Source organism: Indicator indicator, chromosome 7 (genome assembly GCF_027791375.1).
Source record: "Indicator indicator isolate 239-I01 chromosome 7, UM_Iind_1.1, whole genome shotgun sequence".
Taxonomy (NCBI): domain Eukaryota; kingdom Metazoa; phylum Chordata; class Aves; order Piciformes; family Indicatoridae; genus Indicator; species Indicator indicator.
Window position 1 is genome coordinate 16,691,940 of NC_072016.1, and position 14,274 is coordinate 16,706,213.

The 14,274-nt window shown below is 39.1% G+C and overlaps 1 protein-coding gene across 1 annotated transcript in view; it reads left to right on the top strand.

Annotated features, from left to right (window-relative positions):
- The window catches only part of ARHGAP22 (Rho GTPase activating protein 22), a 121,849-nt gene that overhangs the window by 9,178 nt on the left and 98,397 nt on the right, over positions 1-14,274 (top strand). The window contains exon 4 of the mRNA XM_054382690.1: positions 3,768-3,855. Coding sequence (XP_054238665.1) covers positions 3,768-3,855 — 88 coding nt within the window. The remainder of the gene's footprint in view (positions 1-3,767; positions 3,856-14,274) is intronic.

Sequence of the window (14,274 nt, forward strand, 5' to 3'; positions counted from 1 at the left end):
TTTTCCCTTGTGAACCTGACACATGGTAGATGCATGAGGATGTTGGTTGCATACCTCACACTTAGTTATTATAGATAGCCTATTGTGTAAAGACTAAAGAGACTTGAACTTGATGATAGAACCAGTTGCACTAAGGGTTCTGCAAGCAACAGCTGGATTTTGCATTTTTAAGACAAGCATCTTAACTTCCCATACAATGCAAGGGGAGAGCTGTGCACTTCCTGTGTCAGTGAACACAAAGAGGAAGGAACTGCCTCAAACAGTCACCTTGGAAAGGGCTTCCTTAAACCCTGTCCTTTCTTGTCATGCATTTATCACTAGGGTGAGCCATTTTGTGTGGGATGCCACAGGACCATGTCCTGACTACTCTTGTAACAGCCACAAACTAGGATTTGCATCTGCCTTCAGCTAGGGCTATATGCGTCCCACAGGTGATGCATACTTTTGGAACCTGTAGGCAGCTATTGCTTGGGGTTCTCCAGAATGGACAATGGTGCAAGCATGCCATGTGTCTTAGGAAGATAGATGTGACCCTGGGGCACCTTTGTTACAAACCATGTAGGTATTTTCATCAGTCGATAGCCCTCATTTCCTTCAGCTCTGAAGATACTCATGCTTCTTTCAAATCTTTCTGGTTTAAATATTAAGTATGGCCTGAAGCTTATGTACAAAACCTAAATCATTAGCTTCAGTGAAATTCCCATTGATCTTCTGCCTGCTTGATTATTTATATGTATCCTGGAAAAGGGTCGTATTCTTATTGTTTATCTGAAAGAGTCGAGAGGCATAATGTTTCAAAAGAGAAACCTTAAACAATATTGTTCTGTTGCATTGACTATTTTTATGAAAACCTGTGCTTCTGGGTCCCTGAGGGAATTGTAGCTATCCTTTTGAAAACAATGCTGAAAAGATGGAACTGTAATCTAGTGACAATTGAACAGTTTAGGCTTACTAGTGTGAAGAAGAGTTACTGTGCGGTCTTACTGGATCAGGTACTATTGGTGTGTCCCTTTTTCTGCCATATGACACAGTTGCACAGTCCACTCCATCAGACTAACTTTCTGTGCCAAAGGTTAGAGGGTGAACTTGCAGCCATTGCTTTTTTTTTGGAGTATTTTCTTAAGTGCACTCATGGGGAAAGGGGGAGGAGAGAACTAACCCCCTAAGAGCTTTTGATGCTCCCACTAACTCTGTCAATATATGTGTGTGTTTTTAAAGTAGCTTTGGGTTATTTCTATTCCCAGGGCAGGAAGTAGCCTGTAGCTCTTCCCAGTTTCCAGAGGAGCACAAACCACTCTGCAGCTTATTCATTAAACTTTCTTTCAGTGTTGACTCGGTATATGATAATGATAAAAGGCTTTAGTGCCTCCACTATGAGTTTGAACTTTACACTCTGGAAAACAGGAGAATTTTCTAGAATGTGATCTGGCCACTGGACTCTAAAGAAGATGTTGTATATGATACTTCTCTGTACAAGTTTGCAATAATTTGTGATGTATGTGCAATTTTGTTGTATTGCCTTTCCAGTGTTTTTCTGGCATCTTTGGAGTGCCTTCAAGTGTGCCTTCTGATTTCAGTGAACCTCAAAGTAAAATTGTAGAACAGGACTGGGAGAGAAGGATACTGAAAGTTTATCCTTTGTTGACCTGTTTCTCCTTAATTTTAAAATTTGCAATTATTCTTAAAAAAGACATTTGGTGTGAACTTTACCAAGAACCCTCCTAAACTGTGTTCTTCAGCCTTACATTTTCTATAGGCAGGGGACAGGAACTGAGCCCTGGCACTGTTCTGCAGCATTACCTAGAGGATTTGTAGCCAACTCTGTCAGTGAACAGAGACAGCAACAATGTGATCTCCACCTAACAGACTTTACAATGGGGTACCCAAAAGGGGAAGTGAGAAGAGCAGGATAGCTGCATGTGTAATGTGAAGAGGATTCATAGCACACAAACTTAGTGAATGTTTTTATTTGTTATGATGGATACTAGGAGAATATTAGTTGAGGTTGGTACTGGGAGATAACTAGCTGTTAGGTAATACCTAGTAACAGTGGGACATTCTGACGTTTCTTCCTTACCTCTAAGGGGTTTGTGTGAGCCTGCACATGTCTGTCCTCTCAGGCTGTCTATAGGTTTTCTAATCTTTTTTTGTCAGTAAAATCCACATAGTGGTGATCTATTTTCTCTGCCCAATTTGGGGTTCACTTTGCACACTGAAGGAGCAAAACAGCTCTTGCATATGAACCTTCAAATTGGAATTTATTAGCTGCTAATGAAGAGGATTTTGATTTGTTGTATTGGTTTTTGGAATGCTAACATGTGAACTTCTGTCACTCAGAGCTTATTTCCTACCTGAAGTATTTTCCATCTCAAGCATTACTGTTCTGATTATTTATTCATAGTAGTTTTTAAATGTTTTGTGTTCAAAGAAAAGGCTACAACTTAATTTAAAATTTATGTAAGGTGGCTCCTTGTTTTATTACAGTGGTTCTCCAAGGGGCAAACCCAGGGAAGTTCTGCCATGACAGATGTAATGAAAAATAACACAACTGACTTCTCCAAGGTCATAGGGTGGGTTGTCTTTTATCATCTGAAATCCTGGATTATCTGTCACTAAATCTATTGGTAATATTGATCTGGAAGCTGAGAATGTGTAACTGGGATTTGTTCTGATTATCAACACCATGATGCTCCAATGCATCTTGAATTTGGCTGCTACTGGATTCATTGGAGAGAACGTAACTGCATGTTTACTAGAGATATGTGTGAAAACAACTGCAAAAACTTCATTTTTTTCTCTTTTTTTTCCTCATAATAATAAAATAGTTTATAACTAACTTCCATTCCAAGGCTGTTCAGTGGAGGAGTAGGAACTGCTGATTGCCCCCTTCATGGCTTGACTTTTGAGTGTCACAGTACTTAATGCCTTATATCTGTCTAATTGTGTGTATGTCCTAAAGAATGTTAGCTGAAAACACTTCAAAATATTAAAAATTAAAAACAAAAAGTGGTGAAACATTGAGGTCCAAATAGTTTTCATTCTTGCTCTATACCTGTTACTAGACAAGAGCTTCCTGTGGTTTTCTATCTTTTTCCATAGATGAAGATGATTTTCTTATCTTTGAAGATACTATACCACCAGCTATGCAGATTCTCAGTAGAATACATGGTATTAATTATGTTTGGACTCAAGGTGAAAATTACTCTGAATTCTGGCAGCATCTGAATTTAAGAAGTAAAGGGGCTCAGATTTCTTGCTAGTGAAACTATAATCTCTTGGATTAAAAAGTAGTCCTGTTGCCTTGCAAGCCAGAATCAACTGTTCTTCTCCAGTATCTCCCTGGAAATTTCTGTGTCCTGAGAATCTCTGGAAAACAGGCTACTATCTTCACTTGCAGACATAAAGATTTACAAATAGAACTTTAGGCACCTCATTGCTGCAGACTGCAACCGGAAATTGAAGGGTGAAGGAAGGGTAGATGTAGTGTGAGAATAAACTTTTGCAAGGAATAATTAGTTATGGAAACTATGGAGAATTATCCATACTCAAAGCATTTTTATTCCTGAGGAAAGATTGTTTGACAAGTCTCCTGTGTTAGAGAAAGCACGTGAGGCAGGTGCATGACCAGCTCAATATTTTTTGATCAGAAAAGTGGAAAGGAGATGGACTCATGGGAAGGGTGGAGCTTAAATTTGTGTTATGCTTATCTTCTTTTCATCATCCTCTTTGTGGCCTTTCCCCTTTCATAGTGTTTATGTCCCTTACAGGGTCTGATACTACTGCAAGGCAATCAGGTGAATGAGCTGCCACCTAATCCAGATGAACCAGGGAAACATCTCTTTGAAATTGCCCCAGGTAGGTCAGCATTTCCTTGTACTTTTTAACAAAACACTGTCTCGTTCTCATTAGTTGTCATTGATGACAACTGAACTGTACTGCTCACTTCACTTCTAAGCATTCTGATACATTAGTCAGATTATCCTGACAGACTACTTGTTATTCTTTGCTGTGGATGTAACTGCTGCTGTGTTACCTTGAGAAAATAGTAGCTGAGATGTATCACGTTCCTTGATTTTTTTTTTTTTTTTTTTTTAAATTTTTTTTTCCCCCTCTTTGGAGGAAGTTCCTTGCCTAGACTGTTGTGTGGTCTGCCAAGCCTATGTGATTTTCTGGGTTTGTTTTATTTTGGGGTTTTTTGTTTGGTTGTTTTTTTGGGAGAAAGTGACACAGAGCCAACACAGAGCTTGTGTTGGAAAAGGGGCATCCAGTATCTGCATGCAATTTCTTTCATATATAGTAGTCTACTCCAATTCAGTGGGGATGGAATTAAAAATAATTTCAAAATGTTTCACTTTTGGGCAAAAGATTTAATAGAATAGATGATCTGCCATGGAAGAGAGGGATGTGAAAGCATTTGGGTTGTGATTATGAATGATCCTATGTGTTCTGGCCTGATTCAAAATGATTAACTGAACCATAAACTGACTTGGTTGATTTTCCTGCAGATTTGTGTTTTTCCAGGTGGGAAAATAGTAATTCCATGCTTCTTGCCCAACACGTCATGTTATATTACTTTATGCTGCGAAAGAATTGTCCTGAATAGGTGGCTGTTGCTTCTTTGGAGTTGGTAGAGTGATGCCATGTGGCTCCTTGGAAGAGGCTACCCAGAAGCATAGAAAAAAAGTGATGCTGTTCACAACATGGTTACGAATCCCAGGACATCTGTGTTTGTCATGCGATTGTGGCAGTGCCCTTCTCTGTCTTCCCTGAAAAAAATCATTCACTCTTCGTGTACTACCATCCTGCCTGAAAAATTGACACGTTTTCCTTATCCTTGTGGAGCTAGATCCATTCATGCTTGTAGCAAGCTTAGTTGTTACATGGATAGCAAATACTAAAAGATGTTATTAATCTATATAGCACATATCTATATCTCCAATCATTACAGAATATGACTCAGCACAGACGTCACTGGAGAACATGGCCTGAAGAATTCCCCATTCTATTCACAGTACATTTATTCTGTGCTGGTTTTGGCTCAAATGCCTTTTCACTTTTGCATGTGTTCTGAAATGACTGTTCTGTGTGGTTGCCAGCTTGCAGAACACCCACATAGTGAAAAGCTCTTGAAAGGATGCCAGACAGGAAAGGAGTATGAATGATCTTGCAGGACCCAAATCATTATTTTCTGTCACTTCCCCTCTTCCCCTCTATTGAATGTGGCCATTAGCATATCTCTGCTTAATTCTGCATTATTTCTCCCACTGTAAACTAGGGTTATATAGTTTCTGTAAGGATTATGAGATTTCTTTCTTTTTTTCATCTTAACTAAATTGGGAATCTTGTGAATACAAGTACATTCTATAGCTGTAAACAGACATATGAGATTTTACTGTGCTTGTAAGCAGAAGCAGTAGAGCTTCAACAAAATCAAGAACAGAGTGCAGCATTCCTGAAATGTTCCCAGTGTCCTTATACCAATTTATCTGGCAAAGAGGAGAGGCTGAGATCCTCCAGCAAGGACATGTACTGCAGGCTTCAGAAAGTGTTGGACTATTTACATCCAAAACCCCATATAATCATCAATAGCTAAGGCCTTCAGCATCCTTCTTGCTGGAATCTTCTCACCTTTCCTGTGCTGCAGGCTGTGAGCTGCTTCCTCAGAGTAATAGCATGTCCTGTGGTGTAACAGAGCATGTATTGATTTTCTGCTGAGTAACAAGAACTAATGATGGGCATTGTGTATTATTCATGTTTCATCAAGCTCATTTCTAAGCTGTATAGTGCAGCTGGGAGATGGGTTAAGTAGGGACATGAGAGACTACAGAATAGTTCTACAGTCAAACCAGTGTCAGATCTGGTGGCAGCGCTTCCTGAAATGCCTCCTTTGGCAGAGATGTTCTTTATCTTCTTTTCTGGGGAAGCTATGTAAATTTCTGGGCCCTCTTTAACCCACCGATGCTTTCGTCTCTCACAACTAGTGAAGTTTAAAATGGAATAGCAGAGTAAGCTGTGGGCTCAAGTTGCTTTGTTCCAGTGCACGTTAACAAGTTGTGTGTGTGTTGGGAGAAGGAGGAAGCGTCGATTTAGGAGATTATTAGGGCAGGAGATTATGAGGTAGCTTTAACTATTTGGCATAGTCACCACGGAGACACTGGCCTTTCTGGATGGAAATTACTACTGCATGTTGCTCAGGAGGGGAGTCCCAACGTGGTAACAGAAACAGAAGCTAACTGATCACTAGGGGCAACAGAGCAACCACAAGTTAGGCTGGGGTTACAATGTTTTTTAAGAGTGGTGTAAAGCAGCACAGGGATTGATCTCTGAGAATGTCTTAAGGAATATCAGTGGATTAAAAGGTGAGACCTTAGGAGCACTTAGGAAATTGTTTCTAATGCCCTATGGTTAATAGTCTGCCCAGTTATTTCTTCTTTCATCTTTGCAGCAACATGAGATTGAGATGCTCAAGTTTCTCTGCAGAATCAGAGATAATTCTCTTATGTGCTAAGGCTTTCAGAGTCAAGGAAGGGGAGGGGTAAAAAGGTTCAGAATGGGAGGTAAAAAGCATTGTCTTTAAATATGGCTGAAGTTATTACCAACTGACTGGAGAATAGCTTTTATTTGTAGGAAACTTGGAGACTTTAAAAAAGATGATTCTGCTTCAGAGTGGAATCAATTTCGTGGAAGATAGAAACATGAACACTAGTTTTTTCCATGGGTTACCTGGTACCTCTGGCTAACATCCTACCCCAAGAAGACCCAAGATTCTGTTCTACTGGGTTTAGGCCAGGAACCTGAACCTATCACTCACATAGTAGATAAGTACCCTCAGTGACTACTACTGTTTTTTTTCTGGGAAAGGTGTTTTTGCTGCATATTTTACTATGAAATATTTATAGAGTAATGTTTTTGTCACTTCAGTTCTTATGACTGAAAAAAAGGAAACAAACAAAAACAACCCAAGAGCTTTCAAACCATACGGAGAGGTTGTGGAGCATCCTTCTCTAGAGATCTTCAAAACCTGCCTGAACGCATTCCTGTGTGACCTGCCCGAAGTGGCCCTGCCTTGGCAGGGGAATTGGACTAGATGATTTCTGGAGGTCCCTTCCAACCCCTAACATTCTATGATTCTATGACTTCAGGTTGAGTCAACTAATCTTGAAGAAAACTGCACCTTCAGGTTGCCTTTTGTGCTCCAGTTAGGTACCACTACTAAAGAGAGCTATTTCTGAGCTCAGTCCTCTTCAAAACTGTTGTCTTAGGCTTTTTGAAGACTTGGTGTAAAGATGACTGCCTGTGATTGATTCACATGTAGACTATTTTCAGAGCTTTAGACATCAGAGCTCTATGGCATACTCTTCAATTTATTACATGTACTGAGCTCAATATAGGCAGTTTGCCCTTGCAAAAGGGACTTGCATTCAATAGTAACCCCTCTCAAGCTGGCTAGTGGTTGCATTCTGCTAGAAGTTAGGCTGGGGCAGAGTGAAGTACCTCATCCAGGAACTTTTGTGCAGAGTTTATGCAGAAGCTGTTTGATTGTCTTGTGTATGCTACACAACAAGTAAGAAATCAAGAAAGGAAGAACTGAAAGGTGGGAATCCTAACTCTTACAGGGACGGTAGTTTTTGACTGATTGTTCTGTAGCAAGTCAGTGTTATTGGCAGTGTCCTACAGAGCAGTTGGAGTGGCAGCTTATTTGCCTTATCCTAATAGGTTGAGCGATGCCTACAAGGCAGTCTGTTCTGTGGTACACTTCTATATCCCTGGGGATCAACACCAATTAACTTGTATTTGTGGCCCTGTTGAGATGGTGTGCAATTAGAATATCTGGAGGGGAAACTAGAAATTTAGACATTAAAAATCATTCTCTATTATTTAGTGCAAATTGCAATTCTAACTAACAGCAGGAAACTGAATTTGCTGCTGGTAGTTAAATTTTCTCCTGAATTCTACAGCTGATGACTGGCTGTACATATCTGAATATGTGATGATGTTGATATTTTGAGAGTTTTATTTAAGTTTCTGGGATTTGATACGTAGCATATTGACTGGGGAAATAATCAGCAAAATAAAGTAGTCCTACTAGAAAAAATGAAACAATGTTGTTTCAGCAAGGTACTGTGTACACACTTAGCAAGTGAGAGAGCTTGTGGTCATCACAGAGCATCCATGGCATTTCATTGACCCACAGAAGAAGATTGATGGTCTTGGTTTTGCAGTGGAGGGCACCATCTGATCTGTGTTTAACATTTCTAGAGGTCTGGAGTGCAGTTGAGGGCATGCAAATCTTTGCATGTCAAAGTGATAGCTGTCTTTTGGAACATGAGACAGACTTTCCACTGAACTGTCTTTCCAAAGGGCTGCCAGGAATGATAAAACTGCATGCTGCCTTGGCAGTCACAGAGTCTGGAAACTGGTTTATTACCTTACAGATTGGGTTGAAGACCTTCAAGGTAGTAAAGTCTTAACACTAATATAGCGATAGGTACATCTGCTTGGCTTTTGTCAGCTGCAGAATCTCTTTTTACGTGCAAGACAAGTGTAGCCTGAGTCTCCTTGGAAGTGTGAAACCTGCACTTCCATGCCTAGGAATTAATCGGTTTTTCTCTGTTCGGCTTGCTCCGTCTGCTGCTCAGCACTAGATGGCGCTGTTACTTTCCACCTTGTGCTTGGACACTTGCTGTCAGGTGTGGCATATGTCTTGAATCACTTCAATGTCTTTAAGAGGAAATTAGCCACTCTTTATTATTTATTAATATTTCCACAAAATCAAATCATCAAGCAAGAGTTCCCTAGCACTGTTATTGCTGTTATTGCCCAGCCTGTGAAGCTAATACTGTGCCCTGTAGTATTGCATGTGTTTTTGCACATCTGTCCTGCCATGAGCATCTTTCTCTTCTGTATCCACAAGATACAAGGAACCAAATGCTTTCATTTGCTGTCACAGGTGCCCAAATCAAGTCTTGGAAAACATGCAAGTTTAGATTGTTTGCTCATTTAATATTAAGATGAAAACAAGATTTATTTTTTTATGGAAGAGCAAAACATGTTCTATGTAGACATGTGCTGTAATGACTGCACCAGGAAGCCGCTTGAACCTAAGCCTCCGTGCTTCCAGGTTAACATATTGACCCAGGGGTTACTGGATATTTTGTGGCATCTGTCTGACTGTTTTCCCCCTCTCCCATTTTGAGCCTCATTAATGTAATTTTCAAAATCTGTGTCTTCAGACTTTTCCAGTTTAAATGAATTGGCATTTGCCCTTTCCATCCCAGTATGAGGGTGAAAGTATTTGATCAAACCTCCCACTGCACTGTTGTGTTAGGGATCTAATGGAAAGAACAAACGATACTAATTGTCCTCTTGCTCTTTGTACCTCCTTTCCTAATTCTGTTGAGTTTCTTTTCTCCAACAGAAAAAATAGCTTTTGTGGTCTGTTCAGACCGTGACAACATCATTTAGCATCAACAGAAGTATCAATCAGCTGCCAGTCTTTCTAGGCTTGTGTTATGTAAATGGTTTTGAGTTGAACAACTATTATTTGAGCAAGTCGATGGATGCCCCAATTTCCCTGATGCAGATATTAGACGCTGACAACTCAAATCTTCTGCAAGCAAGGCATCTCTGCTTACTAATCTCCTGATCTATACTTTCAGTGCATATTTGACTGTACCACGTCAATGAATACTTCTGAAAAAAAAACATGAAAAAAGGAACAGATCTTTGCCTTCTAGGCTCATTTAACCTTACCAATTTCTATAGTGTTGTCTTCTGTCCAGTGAAGTATCCCTGCAACTTGACCAGTATGCTATTGCCTACTTAATGTGATGACTCATTGCTAGTGAAGGTCTTTGGACTGCAGCCAGACTTTTGTACAGAAAGGTTATTAGGCTCCTCTTTCCCCCTGAGGGCTATGAGGCTCTCTGATAGTTTAAGAATGTTTTGGCTCACCTGATGTTATCAACTTGAAACATCTTGAAGGTCATCAGGAGGCATCTATGGCCTGTAAATTGCTTTTCGATTTGTTGTTTTTTTGTTGTGTTTTTTTTTCTTTTTTCCCCCTAGAATATGCAATTCCCAAGGCTTATGTTTTCATTTGGCAAGCAAAGATCCTGATGCATGAAATAAACAAGATCCGGACTTTGTTTCATTAGAGTGTTTGATCTATTCTAAGTTGTGCTGTCTACATCCCTCAGTGCTCTGGAGCCCTGGACACTTTAAAGTAGGCCTGGGAACAGACTATGACAACATATGTGTTCTGCTCTCCTGGAATTTGCATCTCCAGGAGCACCTCTTCATCTGATTCCTAGTCAGTAGCACTTAGCTGTCTTTATGCTGTTTTTCACAACTTCAATTGCAACAGGATGAAGCCCACTGGAAAACAAGTATGAGGTTTAAGGGGCTTCATGAATAGCTTTTTCTGCTAGTGCAGATTGAGACATCTGAATGTTCTTGAGCAGTTTTATTTAACCCATTGTAGTACTCAAAGTTGATTATGTCATCACAGCATTTCAGATACAGAAACACTGCTCTTTCAGATCATGGCATATTGCTGCTGAAATGCATAAGGCATAATTTGATTCCATCAGGTTGGCTTTTTAGTGCAGATTAGGTAAGACTTTTGAGTTCTTCTTGCTGAGACGTTCCAGAGTAAGCTGTGCTAATGAGTATTCTGACATAAGGATAGTATTTTAAGCCTGAAGGCATGTGTGGTTAGTAAAGATTTTTTTTTCCCAAACATTTCTGTGCAAGAAAGCTTTGTTCCATTAAAATATGTTTGTCAAATTGTCAGCATTTATATAGTGCCTCTCCTATATTTCTTGCTAATTTGTCAAAATCAACTCTTCAGTGCTGCTTGCAGCTTGGGTGCTCTGGTGCTGCTGTTGTAGGTTAAGCTTTGTTTCACCCCAGAAGCAGTGTTCCAGTTTTCAACAAGGATGGGTGAATTCTCCATCCTTGAAGCAAAAAAAAAAAAAAAAAGTTCTCTAGTAGATTAGCATAATGAAGCAAAATAAAATAAGACACATGATATATGGTCATAGCATGCAGCAATTTCTAGTGGTAGTAAAAATAAGTATTAGAGGTCATCATCAGCATAAAGAAAGAAAACATTGAGCTCAATAGAAATTTAGTGCTTAGGTGCCTGCTCCACAAATGTTTTACTAGCTCAATAATCTGAGGTGAGTTGACCTAAGTCTTGTGGGACTGAGCCATTTATTTGAAGTTCACCTGACCTGTGCAGTTCAGTGGGTTGATTCTTGTCCCTAGCTGATCTGGCACAGTCATGTGAAATTACAAATAGAATGCATTTCAGATTAATTTGCAGGGCTGTATTAGTTGTGTGAGCTGGGGATGCAGTCAGGTTCACTCACTTCAGTGTTCCCAGGGACTGCTTTCCTCTAGTTTCTATACTTGAGCTTTTTAAGGGTCAGGTGCCTGCCGAGTTCATTTTCTTTACCTCTGATACTAGGAGAAGTAAATAGCTGAATTATGGATGGATGATGATACTTTGTTTGTTGAGGTGTTAATTTTTTTTTTTAATACCCTGTGGATCATCACCAGCCAGTGAATGCACGTATCTGCTTGCTCTATAATAACAAAAACATCTCTTTGATTCCAGATGTAAATTTTGTGGACAGGGAGTTGCAACTGATTTTTGGGGGGGTTTGTTTGGGTTTGTTTTTTTGTTGTTGTTTTGGTTTGGAGGTTTTTGTTTGCTTGTTTGGTTTTTGTTTGGTGTTTTGTTTTGTCTTTGTCTGTGTGTGTGTACCTGCTATGCTCCTGCTGTTGTCATTACAGAACTGCTGTAACATCTGCAGCATTTAATGACTTGTGGGTTTACTCTGATTTCCTACCTGCTTTGAGATGCTGAGGATATGATTTCTGTGTTTCGTACAGCAGATGTAGGCTATGCAGAGAAAAATAAACATTCTGAAACTACATCAGTCACGCTGCATTCACTGAGAAGAGAGAAAGGGGCAGGATTGGTTTCTAAACCAATGCAGGATGGCACATAAGTGAAAGAAATATTTGCTCCCCAGACTGTTCCAGAAGGGAATTCCAATACAATTTAAAGAACAGAAACAAATCCCAACCCTTATCTAAGAGGGGAAAGAAGGCACCACCATTCAAACCTAAGACTATATTTTTACAATCCTGTAAGGCAGCACTGCTGATGTTGTTGCATTAGCTGTTAGTGCTTGTAGTTTAACTCCTTATTATAATACACTAACTTAAAAATACTTGTTGGAAGTCAATCTGGGAAGCCAAGGTAAGAAAAATAAAACACATTTCCTTTTCACACAACTCACACAAGTGTGGGGAAAGGGAGGCAAAGCTGATAATGTGCTGCTCTAGCATTCAAAAGGACTTATAACTAGGAAACTGTTATCTTGAATGTTTACAAAACTGCATCTTAGAATGATGCACTAATGTCAGTTCAAAGTGGCAGCTGGCCTGCTGTCAAACAGCTGTGAGAGTTCACAGGCAAAACCCACTCTCTTTGAAATGCTTTAGGGGTGACTAGTGTGCTATCAGTGAAAACCAGCTTGCGCTGGACTTTCTGAACTTCGTAGAGAGGGGGAAGAAATAGGGTGAAGGTGTATTGCCTAGGGCATAACACTTAAGATTTGTGCTTTAAATCATTGTACAGTAAGTAATAAGAACTTAATGTTACATTGTGAAAGCTTTCTTTACCCTTCACAAGATACTAATATGTTTCCAAAGTACTGATTACCTGTGATGAGTGGGGGAGGAAGGCTGTGGTGTTAAAGTGATTTAGATGGTTATTTTTAATGATTTTTTTTTTCCCCCAGATTTTTATCCTACACACATGCCTTTACATAGCCTAACCCTTTGGTAGGGTTCTATCAACTTGGTTGCTTACAAAATACGTGCCTGTGAGCTTGCTCATAAGATTTTTCTTGTGTTATACAGGAACTTAGACCAGGTCATCACATGGGATGTTTATGAATAAATTTTAAAAGATGAGCATCACCATGTGGAAACAAGTTGGTCTGACACCTGAACTTTTGAAAAGGCAGGATCTAAAGAACTAGTGCAACATGAAAAACAGTAAAGCCATAAGAAACCCTGACACAAATAATACAAAAGAAACACATGCAATTCTATTATTTGAGTGTCCCTGTAGAGCAGAAAAATAAGGAGTTAATTTTGTCTATTGTAAAATTAACAAATTATAAGAATATCATTCTTTTTCCATCATTTGCTTAAATTTATTAAGCAAGAGGTGGATGTGGAATCGTTGGCATGTCCAGAATGCATGAGATTTTTTTTTAATGTTACAAGTTTTTCTTATAGATAGCATCATGTAGATGTTTGGATATTGGATTTACATGCATTTCGGGGCCCTGGGAACAATTCCTCCTTTCTGATATCTTTACACTCTATAAAGAAGTTAATTCCACTGAACTTGAGTAACTTGAGCACAGCCTGTTGATTCGATTAAACTCTTTTGGTTTAAAGGCCAGGTATTATGACATTTTTGACTGAGACCTAGTTATTAACTGGTATGGCTGTGTTTCAGTTCTCTCTTGATTTTTATTTTGTTTTATTTTATTGGGGGTAAGATTTTTAACCCCCAGTGTTAGTTACCAAAGTATAGCTCCCCTATAGAGCAAGAATAAGTATGCCTAGATGTATTCTCTGTTATGTAGAAGATGTCATACCATTTTAAAATTTATATTGCTCTGCATTAATAGACATGAACAGCACCAGGAAAGAACTCAAGTTCTACATTCATATCAATGATACTAGAAATTAAATTGATTTTATTATTTTAGCAGTCCATTTCTGAACAGGTGTAAAATAACAGATCTTGAAAGTACTCCTTATGACTACAAGCACTAGAAAAAGCTGTATTTTGCACTAACATTTTCCATTTAATTTTCAAGATGTTAAGAGGACCTTGACACAGTGAGTGTTGAGAACACTTAGTGAAGCGTGGCTAATCTGTCTTGAGTTTAGTATCATTACTATAGCTGTATTCTTGCAAGTTTACTGTAAACTTCATAGCATCTTTACAGTGCCCATCCCAGGGACTCTGCTCAAGGTACTGCTGTACAAAAGCAGTGAGGCAGTTCAGATCATGACTATGTTTTCTTTAGTGCAGCACATTCTTGATAAGCTTAATCTTCCTAATTTTTTTCAAGCACTCCAACTAAAATAAATGTAATTTCTTCTTTTAGGAAGACAAAGTTCAGGTCAAATGTAATTATAGAACTTTTAACACACTCTATATCTTTACTTTCT